At 40.0% G+C, this 21,353-nt stretch overlaps 1 protein-coding gene across 1 annotated transcript in view; it reads right to left on the reverse strand.

The window, feature by feature from the left end:
• LOC127392181 (parapinopsin-like) overlaps positions 1 to 21,353 on the reverse strand; it is a 91,968-nt gene that overhangs the window by 49,236 nt on the left and 21,379 nt on the right. Inside the window, exon 2 of the mRNA XM_051635845.1 lies at positions 14,432 to 14,757. Within this exon, the coding sequence (XP_051491805.1) occupies positions 14,432 to 14,757 (326 nt within the window). The remainder of the gene's footprint in view (positions 1 to 14,431; positions 14,758 to 21,353) is intronic.

Consider the following 21,353-nt stretch of genomic DNA (forward strand, 5'->3'; position numbering starts at 1 on the left):
CTGACAGAGAGCTAAAATGCCTGGGCTTTTAGAACCTAGTTACCGCACAGAGCTATTTTATTCAGGACGCTGGATCTCACAGGCATTTTCTCTCATCAGCTCCAAGCATTTCCAGGCCTTTTTGTTCCACATAATTTTGGCTAAGCAACTGCTGTGCAGGGGCACCAGCACCCTGAGTGGTTTCAGGGTCAAGAGGAGATTATTTTATTTTTAACATCTAAACGTCTCAGTGGAGTCTTATGTCAAAATAAAATGCCACCGATTTCCTAATCTGTGAAAAATGATGAGGTTAACATTTGTGTGCCACCCACATTATTCAAGACTAGAAATCTGTCCCTCAGAAACCTCAAACTGGAAAAAGACCAGAAAGTCTATTTTCTAAGCAACTCTATAGAAAATCATACCTACGTTTATCTGAAGTCAAGGAAGACTTTGGTCCATTGAGGGGGCTGATTGACAAAATCCCCTGATTGACAAAACACAGTTCTGAAGGGTAAAGGAGTCCAGGAAGGCTGGACATACTTCAAAAAAGAATTCTCAAAGGCACAGGAGCCGGCTGTCCCCATGTGTCAAAAGAGTCTGAGATGAAGAAGACCAGCCTGGCTGAATAGAGAGCTTTGGCTGCAACTCAGGAACATAAGGAGAGTTTATGGCCTTTGGAAGAGGGGGCAGGCTTCATGAGGATTACAAAGATGTAGTGAGGCTATGCAAGGAGAAAATCAGGAGAGCCAAAGCCCATCTAGAACTCAAGCTAGCTACAGCTGTTAAAGACAACCAAAAATGTTTCTGTAAATAGATTAACAGCAAATCTCCATCTTTTATCGGATGCGGGGGAAAACTTAGTGACAAAGGATGAGGAAAAGACTGAGATGTTTAATGCTTTCTTTGCCTCAGTCTTTACCAGTAGAACTAGTTGTTCCCTGGACACCCAGTCCCCTGAGCTGGAGGACAGGGAGAGGGAACAGAATGAAGCCTTCTCAATCAAAGAGAAAATGGTGAAGGAGCTGCTGCAGCACTGAAACATACACAAGTATATGGGGCCAGATGAGAGGAACTTTGACAGCCTGGATAGATGGGCTGAGGCAAATTACATGAGGTTCAACAAGGCCAAGTTCTAGGACCTGCACTTGGGCCCAAACAACCCCAGACAACGCTAAAGGCTGGGGGAAGAGTGGAAAGCTGCTCAGCAGAAAGGGACCTTGGGGGTGCTGATTGATAGGTGGCTGAATATGAGCCGGCAGTGTGCGCAAGGTGGCCAAGAAGGCCAATAGCATCCTGGCCTGTATTAGAAACAGTGTGGCAAGCAGGTCTAGGGAAATGATCCTCCCTCTGTACTCAGCACTGGTGAGGCATCACCTTGAGTACTGTGTTCAGTTCTGGGCGCCTCAATACAAGAAAGATGCTGAGACACTGGATCAGGTGCAGAAGAAGAGCAACGAGGCTGGTGAGAGGCCTAGAGAAAAAGTCTTACAAAGAGCGGCTGAGGGAGCTGAGGCTACTTAGTCTAAAGAAAAGGAGGCTGAGGGGAGACCTCATCACCCTCTATAACTACCTGAAAGGACATTGCAGAGAGGTAGGTGATGATCTCTTCTCACAAGTAAATAGGAGTATGACAAGAGGGAATGGCCTAAATGCTACACTAGGGGAGGTTTAAGCTGGACATTAAGAAGTTTTTTCTCTGAAAGGGTTGTCAGACATTGGAACAGGCTGCCCAGAGAGGTGGTTGAGTCACCATCCCTGATGTTTTTAAAAGTCGTATAGATGTGGTGCTTGGGGACATGGTTTTGGGGTGAATATGGTAGAGTAGGGCTAAATGTTGGACTTGAGTATCTGTAAGTTTTTTTCCAACCTAGATAATGATTCTATGAAAGCCAGAAACTCCAATTCATATGCACACAATGAACTTTTTTTATACAACAAGCTGCCTTCAAGGAAGAAAAAAACCTCTAGCTTTCTTAACACACACACATAAAAAGTAAATCTCAGTGGAAAAGACAGACATGAAATAGGATCGTATCTTTAAAAGCGTGAATAGCTATGTCTGTACTACTAAATAAACAACTCCATGAAGTGAGAAAAACCTCTTGTCCATGATAATCCATCCTGCCTACCTGTTGGCATCCTTGGCTCCCCAGCACAGATTTGCCTTAGCACTCTCTAAGATGAATCCCTCCAGCCACTATGTGAAAGACAGAAATAATCAGTGACAGCTCCCAGTAGGTGGCACAGATAAGGCTGCACCAGGTTGGCTCCCTCCTTTCTACATAATCCTCTGATTTGTGCCACAGACTTTGCACTCACCAGCAGTTCTGCTGTATGAATCAGGGCACAGCACATCAACTCTCCACACTGCCAGAGATCCACTCTGTATGAGCTGGAAGGCAGCCCTCATGTCATTTCAGACTCTGATTTGGGCAAATAAAGAAAATGCCATGTTTGAGGTCTACAGGGACATTACATAAGGTCCAGAGGATGCTCAAGGCCAAACACCATGCAGCATGCATGTAGGCAGCTTGTACTATTTGCTTCAAGGTCCCTGACCATGTAAAAAACATGTCAAAATTGAATATGCATGGTTATCTGCATGCATGCTCCTGGGTGTGGAGCCCAGACTTGCACTAAACACCAATTTCTTCTGCTTCTAGAGTGTGTATGATTTGAAAGAGTGACCTGCCCACTACATAAGCGTAATGTATTATATACTGTGAAAACAGTGTAACCTCACACCACTACCAAAACGTTGTACTCATTTAATCTGTTACATTTATGTTATACGTGGCTTTGTCTCCACTGAAAAGAAACACAGATTTCACAGAGGAAGAATACATGTACCATTTAAGTTTAGCTTTTTAACAGGATATAATAGTAACTAAAAAATAACAAGGGATATAGTAGGTGATAAAAAACTAGAATATGAGTAGTGGTTGAGCAAAATTAGTATCTATTACAGGTAGGTTAGACCATGTTAGCTTTCAGTTGGGTTAAGATGAAGCTATAGGATCAGAAAACATTGGAGATGTAAGACAGAGATGAACTGAGCTTTCTCACTTTTTGTTTGTGGATGAAACTGCTTTAGTGTCAAGTATCTAGGGAATTTAAATTTTACCTGACTTTAATTGTGGTAAAGAAGTAACGATCAGTCTCATAATTTCATATAGTTTAATATATTTCTATTATTAAGATAATAAAAGCCTGACAGCTTGATTGCATTCCTCTGGCCATAAACCTTGAATCCATGCTTATGCAGAGGTTCTCATGCAGATGTGTAAGCTATTCACCTGAGCTAGCCAAAAGCCTACCTACCCGGTAGGATTGGAAACTAATGAAACAATGAATTAGAAGCTTTGAAACTACCTCTGTTCTAGATTTTATGTATTTAAATTTCTTCATTTACATGCTATGGATTTTCATTTTGTAATCACATAATCATCATTTTAATCCATTTCCTACCTCTACAGCATGTGCATTTGTCATGTCATACTGACATGCCATCGTTCTTCACTACATGATTAAGTTCTTGGGTAAAATTCTTTCCCTCTATTATTGCCAGTATATACTGCTTCAGGCACTTTAATTTGAGCTCTCAGGATTGTCAGCAGTGGAAGGAGGGCTGAAACAAGGAACTAATGAATGGTAATAGCTATTACATCCATGGCCAAATCTTGTAGTTGCAAGTAATCTAGGACTAATGTGGGGGTGGAATAAGGGTGGAAAAAGTCAAAGCAAACATCTGTGTTAACCCTCTGCTCTCCATTGGGAAAAAGAAAACTACATTTTAGACTGTGACTGAAAATTTTGCTACATACCTCATGGTTTACGTGTGGTGAACCAAAGGCCTTTGCTTTGACTTCCCACCCAGACAGCACTGCCTGGGAACTAGCATGAGGACACTCACACAATGGCATGGTTTGTGTGATATTAAACGTGTGGTGGTCATCAGAGAAGGAAGCCCTTGGACATTGCACATTTGTTCTTTTTTCACTGCACAGCAGCATCCTTTTGCAGATGCAATCTGAGAAGTGTTTCTCTGGGGGACAATGTCACAGTGCTACATGCAGGACAATTTCTTTCACTCCAGGTCTTCTGTCATTCTGCCTGTGGTCACAAGTTGGTCTCTTAAGTGAAGTTAAACCACAGGAGAGTAAGTAAGTGTGGCTCAGTTCTCAGTGCTGAAATGTAAGCACATAAAAACACATTCTTTACCCTGCAGAACACCCTTCTGTACGTTTAGCCTTTCCAGTTTTATCACTGGTTAGCAAACAGAAAAATCTTATTATTTTACTTATTGGGAAAAGCCTTGACTAAACCACCCCCTGAACTGAGACATCGTTGAGTGCTCAGTATTGATGTGCACCATTTGTTGTAAACGGAAAGACCTGGGAGACGGCAGCCTATTCTTTATGGACATAATACATCCAGAGATAAAAGCATCAGATCTTAAATTTCTATTAGCTCGTTATTAAAGATTGTGACAGGCTTATTTCCTCCCTAGTTTATCTAAAGAATGAAAAATGGCAAACACAATGAAATCCTATTTTCTGGCCACCCATTAACTTGACTTACAATGAATTTGTACAGTACCTGATTTATGCCAACCTCGTATTACTGCTTCTCTGCAAACTACAAACAATTAACTAATGATTTACCCTATGCAAGCACAGGGGAAAGAAGATCATAATCCTTTCTCATGTCTGTTTCCCTTTCAGCATGCTCAGACCTCAAAAAATGAAGACTAATCTGATCACATGTGCTTCAACAGTCAGTTCGCACTTTGAAATAGAGAGAACAACCCTGAGTGAATATACCCATCACCCATGAGTTAGACGTGTCTATGCAAGACCTGACAGCAGGTCTGAAGTCTCTAAGCACTTTGAAAGGTATTTTACATTGGATTGACTCACTATACCTCTACTCTCTTAAAAGCTGAGGTGGTGAACTTAGAAGCCTTGGAGCTATACACAAAGAAGAAATGTTAGCTAGATCTCCTTTATTTCCCAGGGTTTCATATTTTTCTTCACTGTTACAGAAACCACTGAATTCAGTGCCTTCGGGACAGGCTCCTTCAATAAAAACTTGTACCAATGGAGTGTGCCAAAGTGAAATATTTTTACAGTTGAAAGCAGTGAATTCCCAAAATAAATGCTGTATTTATAGTGTCCTCATAATAGCTACATAACAATCTTTTCAACTCCTGGATAAAATCTAATAGCTGTGAAAAATTACTAGGATAAGTTAGCTCTTAAAAATTAAGCATGCTATTAAATCTTCCTCTGAGCTGATCGAAGTAACTTTTTATTCCTGCAGGCTTCCCATTTGAAAAAAATATTAAAAATTAAGTTAGCTAATAGGAATAATCACTGTTTGCTTCACTAGCAATATCCTTGAACAGAAAAGTAAGAATAGAACTCTTTGAAATGTGAAATGCTGACAGGTGAAAATTGGTGTTTATGAAAGAGAAAATAAGTATTTATAAAATCCTCATTAAATGAATACCAAAATTCAGTGTCAAAATGTTACAGATTTGCTTCAAAAGTTATGTTATGCTTGCATTCTGTGCTAGGACCTGGTATTAAACAATGATATAGTGGCACAATCATTACACTACCATATTACTGGCTTGAAAATCATTGAAAACAAGTACTATTTTCAAAAACCAAATTATTTATACACAGTTTCCTCTTTTTAAGGCACTTGCTTCCTGGTTTTGTTATAATACTATTCCTTTTTTTTTTTTTTTTTTTTTATTTAGTGGGAGTCATCTTAAATATTGGCGGATGACAAAAGTTACCTGTTTGTAGATTAACCTTGTCGGATGTGACTTTATTTCTCTATTGACTAGAGAGGGAGCTCAGACAGAAAAAAATAGGCTAGATAAATGCTGAAAATGCCTTGAATTCTCACAGCTGGCTTCTCAATATCACGTTCATTCCTGCTGCAGGGTAGGAATAGTATCAGCTTTACAAAGCATTGGAAAATCTGTGAATATTCACTGTCTTTTCAAACTGTCCAAGTAAAAATTTTATGGAACTCTCTACACTGAAAGAAGGAAGGAGGAGATCTAGACATGCAAAAAATGGTACCAGGGTAAAGAAGAAAAAGGAAGCAATGAGACTCATGGTCTTTGAAAGATGAGAGTGGTTACAGAAATTATCAGAAAAACTTTGAACAGAAAGAGTTGATATGTTAAGATGCTGTATTTATGTAAGACCATTTACAGATTGTGAGTTTGTTCTAAACAAAGTACATATTTGAGAGTATCAATTAGCTTCTTGTGAAATGGCAAGTGTGATGATTTTCTGCCTTGTTTTCCAAGTATTCCATGACTTTTAAGAATTAATGTTCAAGATAGCTATCCCAGATATCACCTCATCTACAGGATTCTGAGAAATTTCATCATGACAGAAGCCAAGAAAACTTGAGAATAATCAGATCTTCAAATAACTGTTCACTGATACATATTATATGCAGCTCAACTGATTTCACTGCACCTCTTTGAAAAAAAAAACAACAAACAACAAAACAACAACAAAGCAGAACAAAAGTCTGCTACTTTGCTTTTTTACTTGAGAAATGAGCTAGAAAATCATACAAAATGTATTTATTATATAGGAATGTCAATTGGTCTCATAATTTACAGCCATGTCTTGCTCACGCAGAATTTGGTAAAGATCAAACAACTACCCAGTAAGGAGATGTTGAATATTGACTGCTCTGTGTCAGTTGAAGGCTGTACAAAAAAACTGAAAATACTGGTTTTGATCATTTTCTTCATCACAGAATGACAGATTCAGAGAATGTTAGAGGTTTGGAAGAGACCTCTGGAGATTATCGAGTCCAACCCCCCTGCCAGAGCAGGATCGCCACAGAATCTAGGGCAGGTCACTCAGAAACACATCCAGATGAGTCTTGAAAGTCTCCACAGAAGGGCACTCCACAAGTTCTCTGGGCAGCCTGTTCCAGGAACCCTTACAGTAAAGAAGCTCTTTCTCATTTTGAGGTGGAACTTCCTGTCTTCTAGTTTGATTCCATTGTCCCTTGTCCTATCACAGGGCATGACTGAAAAGAGATTGGCCCCTCCTTTTTCACACCCACCCATCAGATATTTATATATATTAATAAGATCCCCTCTCAGTCTTCTCTAGACTAAATAGCCCCAAGTCTCTCCAGCTTTCCTCATAAATCAGGTGTTCCTGTCCCTTATCATCCTCATTGCCCTCCATTGAACTCTCTCAAGTTATGATGCTGGCTATAAGCTATATGATTACTCTGTAACATTTGGTCCAGCAAACCCCTTCCATTACATTTTGCAAAGACTTATTCCAGTTCTCTCAGGCTAGCATAAGACATGTTTCAATTAAGTTCCCATATCCTCATGACAGAAAACAACTATCCATTTGTATGCAAATTGAATCTCTTTTTGCTAGTACATTATATGTAATTATTATATCCTCATGGCAAGGTTTGGAAAGGAAAGGAAAAGTTATTTATAATTCTTCTTCTGTAACACCAGAATCTAGGAGAGAAAGTATATATGAAGATCCAAAGGGAAGAAATAAAACTTCTGAAGCTAGAGTAAAAAAATAAGATATGGTTGTCTAAAGAGTATAGTTGACTGTCTGAGCATAGATGCAGTTAGGGTCAAATATACTTCAAATTAAGTAAAATCCCAAATGTACTTAATCACATTTGAAAGGGATAAGCTACAGGAACCAAAGAACCAGACCTACATCATCTTCACCTGAATAACATTTCCTAAGACTTCTTTATTTCATTAAATACTTAGAAAGATTACAATCTTTGCTTCTAAAAGAAGGCCTATGACTACAAACCTGCTTTTATTTAGGGCTTTTAGAAGACAGATGTAATGGTACATAATTGCTTTATTGGTCTTCTCAATATAAGACAACTTTAGTGCCATCAAAAATAAAGTTTCAGAAAATCGAGTTTCTCTATAAATAGACATATGAAGCATATGAAAAAATGATGGAACAATTATTTCTTTTCTATCCTACTCTTTATATTATGTGATGGTAATTTATTTTCAATCTAAATAATTGAGCATTCTGCCCTAATGTGTTACCTTCCTACAAACACTCATTTCCAAATGAGCTGGAGAACTCAAAATAGTCACAGAAGTGATCCTTCTACTATATAATCCTTTCCTGACTACTTTAATGAACAGTGATGCAATAATCACTCTAACAGATATTTTTACCCTTTCCAAAAAGTATAGACATATAGCAGGAACAGGGAATCAGAAGTCATAAAAGTCTACATTTCTTCTTTCCTTTTTCTCTCAGACTTTCTTTGCAGGCTTGGGACATTTCAAAACCACCACTCCCATTTATGTCCAATGCCTTAAAAATATACTAGAGTTGAAAGCTCACCACACAGAATTCAAAAATAGTTTTTTCAGGTTTATAATTGAGTCACAGTTTCACTCTGGGACATTACTTCTTACATAAGACACAGAAGCATTTTTTCTCCACTAAATTTGGTGATTTTAAGTCTGGAAGAGGAGTGAAAGAGAGAGGATCAGGCAGGTCTCTGCAGCATAACCCTGACTTTCCCCATTCCCTTTCAAGGTAGCAAGACTCAGAAAGGCTCAGGGAAAGAGATTTTAAAAAGGTCATCTAGTTCTCCTGCAACATATGGGAGTCAGACATCATGCTGGCATTTAAATGCACAAATCTATGGGACCTGAGGGGGCCCATTGTGAGGGATGGACCTCCTGGGTCCTGAGGGAGCTGGCAGATGCAGTTTCTAAGCCTCTGTCCATTGTATTTGAGAGTTCATGATGGTCTGGTGAGGTTCCCACTGATTGGAAAAAAGGGAACATAGCCCCTGTTTTTAAAAAGGGGAAAAAGGCAGACCTGGAAAACTACAGGCTGGTCAGTCTCACCTCTGTGCCCAGCAAGATCATGGAGCAGATCCTCTTGGAAAATCTGCTAAGGCACGTGGAAAATAGGGAGATGACTGGTGACAGCCAACATGGCTTCACTAGGGGTAAATGATGCCTGACAAATTTGGTGGCCTTCTATGACAAGGCTACAGAGGTGGTGGATAATGGCAGAGCAACTATCTGGATTTGTGCGAGGCAGAGGGTTGTGGTCAATGGTTCAGTGCCCCAGTGGAGGCAAGTAACTAGTGGTGTTCCTCAGGGGTCAGTATTGGGACTGATGCTTTTCAACATCTTTGTTGGAGACATGGACAGTGGGATTGAGTGTATCCTCAGCAAGTTTGCTGATGATACAAAGCTGTGTGGAGTAGCTGACACCCTAGAGGGAAGGGATACCACCCAGAGGGACCTCGACAGGCTTGAGAGATGGGCCAATGCCAAGGGCTGGAGCATCTCTGCTATGAAGACAGGCTCAGGGAGCTGGAGCTATTCATCCTGGAGAAGAGAAGGCTCTGGGGAGACCTTATAGTGGCCTTCCAGTACCTAAAGGGGGCCTACAGGAAAGCTGGGGAGGGGATTTTCACCAGAGATGGTAGTGACAGGAGAAGGGGTAATGATTTTAAACTGAAAGAGGGAAGATTTAGGTTAGACATCAGAAAGAAATTCTTCACCATGAGGGTAATAAGGTGCTGGAATCGATTGCCTAGGGAAGTTGAGGAAGCCACCTCCTTGAAGGTGTTTACGGCCAGGTTGGATGAGGCTTTGTGCAGCCTGATCTAGTATGAGGTGTCCCTCCTCACAGCAGGGAGGTTGGATACCAATGATCTTTAAGGTCCCTTCCAACCTTACCCATTCTATAATTCTATGATTTTTCAAGAGAATCAGCAAAAGTTGCTGCAAAGGGAAATAGTCAGGTAATTCATAGAATCATGTCATAGAATGGTTTGGCTTAAAAGGGACCGTAAAGATTATCTAGTTCCACCCCCTCCCCTGTCCTCCACATGGGGTCTCATGGGAGCAGAGAAGGGGAGAATCTCTTTCCTTGACCTGCTGGCCATGCTTCTTTTGATGCAGCCCAGGACATAGTTGGCTTTCTGGGCTGAGAGTGCACATTGCCAGCTCATGTTGAGCTTCTCATCAACCAGCATCCCCAGATCCTTTCACTCAAGGCTGTTCTCTATACATTCTTCAAGTTTTAATAATTTTCATTAGACTGCTACATGCAAGTTTCTGAGTCCCTCAGTGGACTATTTTAATCATATTGTGCCTTCTGCACTACAGTGATCACAATGCTAATCTCTGTAATTCCACATTTGGGAGCCCACTTTTCAAAGCGTAAACAACTGACACTGACTTCATAAAGAACATTTTTCCAGAGGGAACACCATGGTACGGGCATAGAGAAGCGTCATAAAGCAAAAACTGAAAAAAAACCCACAACAACAAATCTAATTGCACAAGGAGAAATTAACCATTCCCAGTTTCCTTCAGTTGTTCTGTAGAATGGACATGAATAAAATATCTGTGAATAATATTTTGTGAGGGAGAAAACTTTTTCCCTTTTTATTTACAGGTAACAGACACATAATCTCTAAAGGAAAACTTAAAGAAGAAACTGAATTTCAACATCTGCAGGAATGGAAGAACAGATTTCATAAAAAGAGGAAACAAGATCAACATGAGTGAAAAGATGGACTCAGAGGGGAGAAAAGTCTGATATAATATTTGTATTTCTCCGTGTCTCAGAATCTGATGCACTGCCAAGTCCCCTAACAGCTTCTGAAACCATGGATTTTTCTTCTGCTCTCCGTTTTAAGCATTATTTTGCTTAGCATTTCTGAAATGCTCTCGGTAGTCTGAGGTAACATTTCCCTGGGACTTGTTCAACCTGCCTCACCTGTCGGGCTGAGCTGAGCTCGGCTCCTCTGAGCGCCTTGCACAAGGGTGGCAGCAGAGGCCACCTGCAGAAACAAACTCAACTGTCCAGATAAAGTAACTCTGGAAAAACCTCCATAGCTTTAAAGAAATTAACCTGAACAATTCCTAAGGGTCTTCAAGCTTGATAAATGGTGGGAGCTCTGAGAGAATAATACAGTTGCATTGTAATACTGTTCAATGGCATTTGCTGTTACCATTATTCATACAGGGATGCTATTGACTTTTAATTCCTTAAAAAGACAATCTTTTATAAAACCTGTATTACTGTAATCCTTGTGCCTTTTGCCATTACACAGATTGCAGCTGAATTCATAGGATCTATTAATGCCTCGAGTGACACAATGCTACAGCACCTGACTAAATTTAGAGGAGAAAAAGAGAAAAGCAGACCCATAATTACCGGCCCCACAAAGAGAAAAAGCAGGCCCTGTGCCAATTCTTACATTAACTATCACAAATCTATTAAGATACTGCTTCCACCTCAATTAATTTCCATTGCAGTATTAATAACAGCATAACTTCTGCACTCTTGATCCCAAGGTGCAACACCATTAATGCTACAATATTCTAACATAAAACACTTCCATGTATCTTGCAAAAATATGAAATGCGTGTTTTAGAAAAGTTACCAAGCAGCTGAAGCCGGGATAAAGCACTTAGTATATTTGCAATGCTTTCACATTTCTTCTAATATATGACACAGAAGGCCACAGCAGGACTTAAATTTTGAGGCCAGAATATTGCAAGATAATTGGGTTTTTTTCCCACATCAGAAAATAAAAACATTACAATGGATGTATTAACTTCTCTTCATTTTTTTGTACCAGCCTACCTACTCTTTGTAGTTTTATATAAGAACTATTGTATTTTTATTCCCCTATTGGTCATCTCTTTCTTCAGTTTGAAACATGACGTACTTTAGCATTTTATAAACTACCCTGCTTATTTCAGAATAGTTAGAGGACCTCAGATCAAAGGAAAAAAAGTCTGTATTTCAGTGACTGTGTCATTATATGGTCTTTGGAAATTTATACATATGTCACAGGAAATTTATCAAGTGCAAGATTTCAGGATTATGGTATTGGAGGTATATAGATTCCAGAAAGCTGAAGACTGATAAATCTTCTGATTGAGACCCTTTTTTTTCTGAAATATAACTTAGCAAGGAATTTTTTTACAAATGCCAGGAAAGCATTAGATATTTTTGTGTAAGAATTTAGGGTTTAGCTATTGCACAATAGGGTTTATATATTTCACAAATGCTCAGGCAGCTGTTATGACCCTAAGTCATAACAGCTTTAGAGAGGAAATACAATCTAATCCTCATGGGAGTTCCTTTGCATTTAACAAGCATTAGTTCCTTAAGACCTGCCCTCCAGCAGCTTATGCAAGATCAGGTTCAATTCTTTTTCACTTCCACCATTTACAAAATTTCTCAGGGCTCTCTAACCTCAGCATCCCAAAGGCTTCCTGATCACTCAAAAGCACACAGAGGATGGAGGAGAGAGGATTGTGAAAATATTATTCCTTCTCCTATTTTTTTTTTCCTCTGGTGTGCTGGTTTTGCCTGGGATAGAGTTCATTTCCTTCACAGTAGCTGTGGTTTTGGGTTTGTGCTGAAAACAGTGTTGATAATGGAGAGATGTTTTAGTTATTGTTTAGCAGTGCTCACACAGAGCCAAGGCCTTTTCTGCTCCTCACAACACCCCAGCAGCAAGCAGGCTGGGGAGGCACAAGGAGTTTGAAGAGGACGCAGCTGGGACATATGATCCCAGCTAACCAAAGGAATATTCCACACCATATCAGATCTTGCTTAATACATGAAGCTGGGGGAAGAAGAAGGAAGAGGAGACATTTCAAGCGATGGCATTTGTCATCCCAAGCAACTGTTGCACATGATGGAGCCCGGCCTTCCTGGGGATAGCTGAACATTGGCCTGCCAATGGGAAGCACTGAATGAATTCCCTTTTTTGCTTTGCTCACATGCACTTGTCTTTTGCTTTACCTATTAAACTGTCTTTATCTCAACCCATGAATTTTCTCACTTTTGCCCTTCTGATTCTCCCCGTCATCCCACACAGGAGGAGTGAGCAGCTGTGTGAGGCTTAGTTGCTGGCTGGGGTTAAACCATGACACCTGGACAGTCAATTGAGCAATCAACCTAGTCTTCCACCCAGCTCACCCAGTCTTCATTTCTAAATACCAAATAGCTATAGATTACACATATCATTTCTATGAAACTTTGTTCCCTCTGTCTGTTTGCCACAACTTCTTCAGATCCATCAGGCAGATCAGTGAGATCTACTACTACTTTTTAATATAACTGATTTTTTTTTTTTTAAAGGTGACTAAAATAACACAAGTCTACATTTAGAACTAGAAGCTAAAGCACATGCTACAGAAGCTTCATCCACACAAGTATTTGTGTTGTGGGTGATGTCTGTTGCTAGGAGTGACAGTGAAGGCTGAAAGAACCAAGTTTAAGAAAGCTGCATTTTTTGCATATTAGTAGTTACACTGCTCCATCCTTTAAAGTGATACTAAAGGATACTGCTGCCCAAGGAACAAGATACCATCTGCAACTTCACTTAAGTGGTTTACAATCAAGAGAATTTTTTTCCGTATTACTACTGCACAGCATTAAGAGAAGCACTAATGTGTGATTCATCAAAGGGATTTTATTGTCCCACTTGCACTCAACCAGGAAAAAATTTCCCATTTAGGCTCCAAGTGTTCTGAAAGTTTTGACGAATCATATGAGAGGCACGACCTTAGTTCCTTATGACTAATCAAAAGTAAACTACATCCACTTTAGTTCTGTGTAAGAGCCTCTAGTCAGGGTTTTACTGCTTTCTTTTCCCCCATTTAACACCTTTAGTTAATAAAGCTGAACATTTTAGAGAATTGCTTTTTAGAGAACACCTATATACTAATTTTTTTCTCATTATTCATCATTAAACCATTTAATTACTGTCCCAAGAGTATTCAAGCTTCACAATATAACACCCGCTGGCAGGGTCTTCTGGAATTTCCGTTTTGGAATATCTGCAGTACACCTTAAACCAATCAGAGGAGTGTTGGTATAGTAGCAGTCATAGTAGTAGCAGTGGTAGTTTTATTTAAGGAAATTTTTATATGTGACCTAGAGCAGAAAGCAGAAGATGATCCCTGGGATAATTCTGCAAATTGCAGTAGAATTGCATTACTGTAAAGTTAAGTGTCCACAGATGAAGAAGCAGAAACTATTAAGCTGTCATGATCCAAAACCAGGAAGAAATGTTTGCATGGATGTCTTATTTACAGACAAGTAAGTATCGGTTTCATTACAAATGCAACCTTCACCCAGATGTGCCATTTTTCCCAGAACACAGTTATTTCCAAACCACAAGGGCAGTATCTACATGGATTTGGTGTGGTTGTTCTGCCTGAAGCTTTAAGAGTATGAAAAAGCTTGGTGAAGATCTCCTGTGGCTTTCTGTGCTCTTTCTAATTCCATTTCACTTGGTTGTTTTGCTCTCTATCATCAGTGCTCCCAAACTCGAGAGAAGAGAAAAACAACGTATGTCCCAGAGCAGTCTGCACACAGCAGCTTACCTGTTTAACGGCGTAAAGGAGGCGACTGTAGCAGTATATCATGACCATCACAGGGATGACCAAGCAGAATATGAAGAGACAGATGATATAGGACGTGGATTCAGCTGACTCCGAGGACCAGCGTACCGAACAGCTTGTACCCGCACCTTCTATCCCGTAACTGCTCCAGCCGATCAGAGGCGGCACAGTCCAGACCAGGGAATAAATCCAGGAACCGCCGACTGCCAGCAGTGCCTTCCGGTAGTCAGCGCTGCGCTTGTTGCACAGGGTGAGAGTGCTGTAGCGTTCGTAGGACAGGACAGCCAGAGAGATCAGGGACACAATGCCTGCAATGAACCAAGCCATTTGAATGCTTACTTCCATCATTTTGCATGGCATCCACTTAAAATCCCAAGAAACAAGATGTTTTTCTTTGTTATTAGATGTTTGAGGCAACAGCGAAAATTATGAAATTATTTCCATTACTCCCTGTGCTGAAGTCCTCACTGGACCTGGTTACTCTCTCCATCCTGTCAAATTTTCTATCTTATATTTGAAAAATTTTGTACTTGAGAGTTATTCCTCTTCTAGGCAGGTTTCCAGATTCAGCTGTTTTAGTATTGCCCAGGGGAAATCCATTTTCTCTATGAACTAACAGAATGTTGAAGGATCCCCTTGCTAAAGAAATATTCCATTTTTAACATTCATGATCATTTTCAAATATTGCGTTGCATTTTATACATGCAAAAAGCATTATATTCCAGATTGGGAACCCAAAAACGAAAGAAGCTTTTGCACTTCTGTCTCATCAGCTAGATACATCTTCATTTCTGACCACTCATATATTGAAGCAACAGACAACCTTTGGCATGACTGTGATATGGCAGGTCATAAGTTTTTTTACAGATACAACAATTAATCAAGTGAAAAAGTTATTTAGGTTAATATTTAGCTCTGGGTGTCAGAGCCCAGTGTCATCTTCCAGTAGAAGACTAAAAAATCTGGGCTGACATTTCAACTTTCATTTTCAAGGTTCAGGGTCCCAACCCCCTCTACAAATCTTAATGCATTTGCATGGCAGGTCCTCAGTCATGACTCAGTGGGGTGTTTTTTGGGGTTTTTTTTGCTGTTTCCTATGTTTTTGTTCTCCTTGCAGCTTCCTTACAGCTCTTGGTGGCACAACACTGGATGCCATTTCCCAGTATGAATGACCAAAGGAACTCGTTGGAAGAAATGTAGCACCATCTTTCCCCATGGTTTCCAGGCCCCTTCTTTTGGTCCTGAAAAGCCTGAATAGACCTATGTCAGTCCAGCTTTTTCCAGGATTTTTTTTTTTTTTTCTCGATCCTTGCCATTAGTAACAGCCAACTATACAGTAGCATTGAGATATATCCTGCCAAAAATTCTCTAGTACTGAGTGGAACCTACATCTAGCAAATAGCTCCCATTTAACTGTCAGCTTTTCCTACAGCTCTTTCCCAGGCATGGAATGGAGGTCATTCAGAGACTCCCCTGGGGATAGCACTAGTATATCCAGTACATGGGCAAAACACCCCACACATACACCCATGCAGGGCACAGCAGAATGCTCTCTTCCCAGGCACAGCATTTTTACTTCTTTTTCCCCTACAGTGCAATGGCTCATTTCTTAGTTAGCTGGAGGCAGGCACAGCTACTCCTGCCATCCTGACAATAATTTGCAGACACTTTGTGCAGAGCTGGGTATGGCGAAGAACCCAGAAGGAACCCAAACACTGCTGGCTGCAATGGGATGCCTTATTCCTCAGGGGAAGAGTAGGCAAAAGGATGTGAGGAGAAGGCAATTTTTGATGAAGAAAAATTCTTTCTTGTTACAAGAGGCAACTAAATTATTTTCTGTATATTACTGGGAAGTCAAAGTTAAAAAGCAGACACACAGCTATAAAATGACACAGCTCCACTAAATTCCACTGAATTATACAGTTTAAGAGTCTAATTTTAAACCTGTTTTAAGGGTAGACTATTTTAGAAGTATTAGAAACTTTCTGATCATCCCTTACTAACCTATTTCCTACATAACACAGCTCTTGAAATCCCTTGGTCATAATTCCTGCATTAAATATAGATCTCAACATAGAAAAAGAGAAATAGCAGGTTCTGAATTACAGACTCAAGAACAAAGAATCTACTGCTCTCTTCTCTCTGCCAGCCCACACTTACTTATCTTCACTTTCCTAGCATTGCCTTTATCCATGCTTTTATCTGCTTGGCTAAAGAGCTTCTTGGTATGAAAAACATTTAGCTCATCTAGGTACCAAAGGCAAAATCCAGATTGTACATTTGAAACTTAGGCCTCAGCAAGGTGATATAGGTCTGTTTCTGCATTTTGGATTACACCATAACGGACTTACAAAAAACAGTCTTGAGAACAAGAAATCTCTCTCCCCCCAGTCAAGTGCTCTACAGCAAGGCAATACTATTCTTGCTCTACCTCTGATGGCAACTGAGGGCACAATGTCCCTATTTCGATGAGATGGCAGGTGAGATGTACTTTTGTTGAGAATATCCTACAGTCCTGTGAGTGCAGTGGTGCCTAGAAAACCCAAAAGGGGTGTTCAAGCTTCCCTAGCCCAGAGCTGTGTACTGATTTAGCCATTGAGCTCTTATGTCAGGTCTGGCTGCCAGCTCAGCCTGCTCTTCCTGTGGCTCTGCCACTGCCCAGCAGCTTCCTATGCTGTGTATGGTCGCAATTTATGGGATTGTTTTCCACTTCCTCATATTTTTGCCTATTGTCTAATACAAGAAGGATGCTCAGCTTTTCTCCCACTGGTATTTATGATGGATGGCTTGATGGAACAGATCTGAAGACAACTGGCCATAAATGGAGGACTGCTTGCTTTCAGTGAAGAAAAGTCCTCTCTTTAACTGGCATAGAATTAATGCTCAGTTAGACTAGGACCATGGTGATATCAGTCAAGAATCACCCAAATATTAGCAATCAGAAAAAAACATAAAATTGCCTTTAAGTTATAGCAAATAATTTTTCTTTTCTCTGCAGAAGAAAATTGAAGACTCTTAATTACACATCTTGGTAGGAGCCATTTCATCTTTACTCACCTTTTATTATTGAGTTCCAGTGACATGACTCAAACTACATATTTTTTTGGAGGACAGGAACAGTGATATATGGAATCCCAAACCACAAAAGTTCAGAAAAAAAATAATCAATATTTTTCTTTTTGTCACAGTAAGACTTTAAGGTCTGTGTTATACCTGAACCTTTTAACAGCACTGAAATTAATACCACTGTGCATTGACTTCTAATGCTTTCAAGACAAGGGGAAAAGTAAAGAACTTAGGGGGTATTTTGTAAGAGAGATTAAAAGAATCCAACATTCTTCAAGTGGTTAAAATTTGCTAAGCCCAGCTAACTCTTTAGAAAAATTACAAGGACTTTGAAAGACTGAAACTGGTGCTTAGAAAGACAAAAAATTATTAAATTAAGAGCCAAAACTAAAATAAAAATTAAACAACTAGTTTTTTTTCAACAGTGAGATACATTCAATTGAACTGGCTGCAAGTAATGAAAACACCTGTTACCCAGGTGAGAAAGAAACAGAAACAATAGAGGCCATGACACCCTCTCTCAGTCCACTTTGTGTGACTTTGAGCAGTGTGCACAAAATCACAAGGTATGACCTGACCCTCTACAGCTCGGCACTGCAGCACCATCCAACCTTGCTGATGAAGGGTCTTTCACCTTAACACAGAAGCCGAGACTGGAGAAGAAAACAGGATGCACATTAAGAAATAACCCTGTTTAATATGTGGTAGATTATCAGCTCCAGTGTCTCTGATTGCTAAGAATATCTACAGCTGATTGATTTTAAAAAGCTATATATGTTTTTTAATCTCACTCCTTTATCAGTTTAATAGGTGAATCCTGGGAAGATACCACTATCATTTGATCATTGGTATCAGATATAGAATCATAGAATCATTAAGATTGGAAGGAACCTTAAAGATCATCAAGTTCCAACCCCCCTGCCATGACCCTACCACTAGACCAGGTTGCACAAAACCTCATCCAACCTGGCCTTAAAAACCTCCAGGGATGGGGCATCAACAACCTCCCTGGGCAACCCATTCTAGTTCCTCATTGCCCTTATAGTGACTAATTTCTTCCTTATATCTAACCTAAATCTCCCCTCTTTTAGCTTAAAACCATTACCCCATGTCCTATCACTATCTTCTCTGATGAAAAGCCCCTCCCCAGCTTTCCTGTAGGCCCCTTTCAAGTCCTGGAAGGTGCTATGTCTCCCCAGAGTCTTCTCTCCTCTAGGCTGAACAGCCCCAACTCTCTCAGCCTGTCTTCATAGCAGAGGTGCTCCAGGCTTTTGATCATCTTGGTTGCCCTTCTCTGGATCCTTTCCAACAGGTGTATGTCTCTATATACAGGCCTAATATGTTGGATTGAAACAACTTAATTTCATAGCAAGGGCAAAACCAGGTTTTGTGTTCAGTATTTAGTTTGTCACTGGGTAGAAGTAAAAAACAGAGAATAGTTAGAAAATGAGCTGCCAGCAATAAACTGATGATTGCCTTGTCCTTTACATGCCTTTCAATAGCACCCACTATGATCTTCTCCATAATTTTTCCAGGTACTGAGGTTAGATTAACAGGTTAATAGTTTCCTCAGTCTTCCCTCATGCCCTGCTTGCAATCCAGTTTGGATAAAGCAGAATAAAGCTTCTCAATTTGCAATGTGTCTCCTATTTTTGTAGATCAGAGTTTTCTTAATAATATATGTATTTAGTGGTTGTGGTCTCTGCCAAAAAACTCGCAGTTATCTGGTATTCTGTTTCATATCCTGTCTGTTGGAGTCATAGCAATTAGTGAGAATCGCAGCTTTAATGCAAAAAGCAATTAAATACTTCAAAATTATGACTGAAGAAAAGACTTGAACGTATCTCAATAGTCTTAATAACCAGAAAACAAATAATAATAAAAAGTTATAAAAAGAAGAAAATTACAATTTAAAAGTGATTCATTATGCTCTATGCCAACATTTCATTCTTATTTTTCAGTAACATTTATGACGGGGTAGTCTGCGTATATTAATTCCAAATGAGTAATGTTTGCTAAAATTGTAACAAAATTAAGTTCAGGAATTGCAAATCTAAATGGAATTTGCCTCCAACAAATATGTAGGGCCTCAAGCTGGTACATAGCCAAATAACTCCACTAGAGTCAATCATGGTGAGAAATGTAATTTGTTCCCCCATAATTTCATGCATATACAGAAACAAAGCTGAGGTTCTCACTGAACAGTGCTGAAAGATGACATAAAAATCCATTGCAGATTGCATTACAGGAACAAATAATTATTCAAAAATTAACCATGGAAATAAGTGACTTTGAGACAAAAGGCAAGCTGGGTCTGAGGCATGAGCCTTTTTTACTCAGTGATTTATTGCAGCGAGCAGAGAGCAAGAAATTCAATTTCAAGTCATAAACCAGGAGAGGCATCCATTTCTAGGACTACCATCTAAGACATTATCTGTTACTTACTTTTATTTAAAGATCTGTACATTTATTCCTAGCATCACAGCACAGACTCTGGTGTGAAGGACATAGCAAACCATTATACTTGGTTTCCACGAGTTCCAACTGTGAGTGTTAAATTTTTGTATTAGTTTTTTTCTGGTTTATGCTGGTCATTGATGTAGTCATTGGAAATGGGATGCAGCTTGCTGAGTATCTGTAGGTTATGAAAAACTGATAATCCCAGAGATTCAGCCTACACTGGGTAAATTATTTCAGTACTAATTTATATATATATTCTTTCTTAAAGCTCCTGAAGGTCATTATCCTATGTCATTATTAGAGTCCTGGAGCATCATGGTTGCATGATGTAGTATACATCCTGCACTGTATTCCTGGTTATCAAGGACTATGGGAAATGAAAAGAAGCCACAGGTAAGCTTAGGCAGAATGAGCTTGGAGGAATGCAGTGGCACCTTCTTTGACAAGACATTAGCGGATCAAAACTAAATGCAAGCTCTCAAAAACAACCAAGATTATTTCTTCATACCCAGTTTCCACCCAGGTTTATTTTATCCACTCACAGTCATCCCTTCATAACTTCCGTTCACTCACACCCACAAGCTGTCTGTTCAAGAGGTCTTTCCAGGATCTCTTTTGTGCAACAGGTAGAACAAAGGACTCTGGCTAGAAGGTCTTCAAACCTGTTCTTAATGAGTACCTCTCTAGCAACAAATTGGGTTTTGGACAAAGCTTTCATACACTTTAGGAGTCCACTGTCATTAAGATGTGATCTGTTGCTTATGAATCCTGCCCACATGAACCTTAATATGTCTCAGGCAAGACTGCTGCTCCCTGTTTGCATCTCCTCATGTGGCAAGTACATCTGCCTGGAACATACTCACCTGCATGGGCACCCTCTCTTTCATGATGAGCAACCAGGGAAAGAAATGGCAGGTGTGGTGTGCTGTGCCCTTGATGCCATGCTCATTGGGTTGGGTTGTCATGCTCATTGGGTGCAGGGACCTCTGCCAATGAGTTGTGCTCTGCTCTTTGCTGGGAATATCATTCTTAGTTACCTGTACAGATGATTCTTCTAACTCTTGTTCTGCTATTTCACAGAATCACTGAATCACTGAATTTTTTTAGTTGGAAAGGACCTTAAAGATCATTGAGTTCCAACTCCCCTGCATGGGCAGGGACACCTTCCACTAGAACAGACTGCTCAGAGCCCCATGCAACGTGTCCTTGAACACCTCCAGGGATGGAGTCCCCACAACATCTCTGGGCAGCCTGTTCCAGCTTTTCACCACCCTTACACTGAAGAATTTACACCTGACCTCTGACCTTTTCACCCCTTTCCTTCACACATCAGCTGTATCTACCTCAGTAAGTCCACAGCAAGTCCCTACACTTCCCA

The sequence above is a fragment of the Apus apus genome, chromosome 1 (assembly GCF_020740795.1).
Source record: "Apus apus isolate bApuApu2 chromosome 1, bApuApu2.pri.cur, whole genome shotgun sequence".
In the NCBI taxonomy this organism is placed as follows: domain Eukaryota; kingdom Metazoa; phylum Chordata; class Aves; order Apodiformes; family Apodidae; genus Apus; species Apus apus.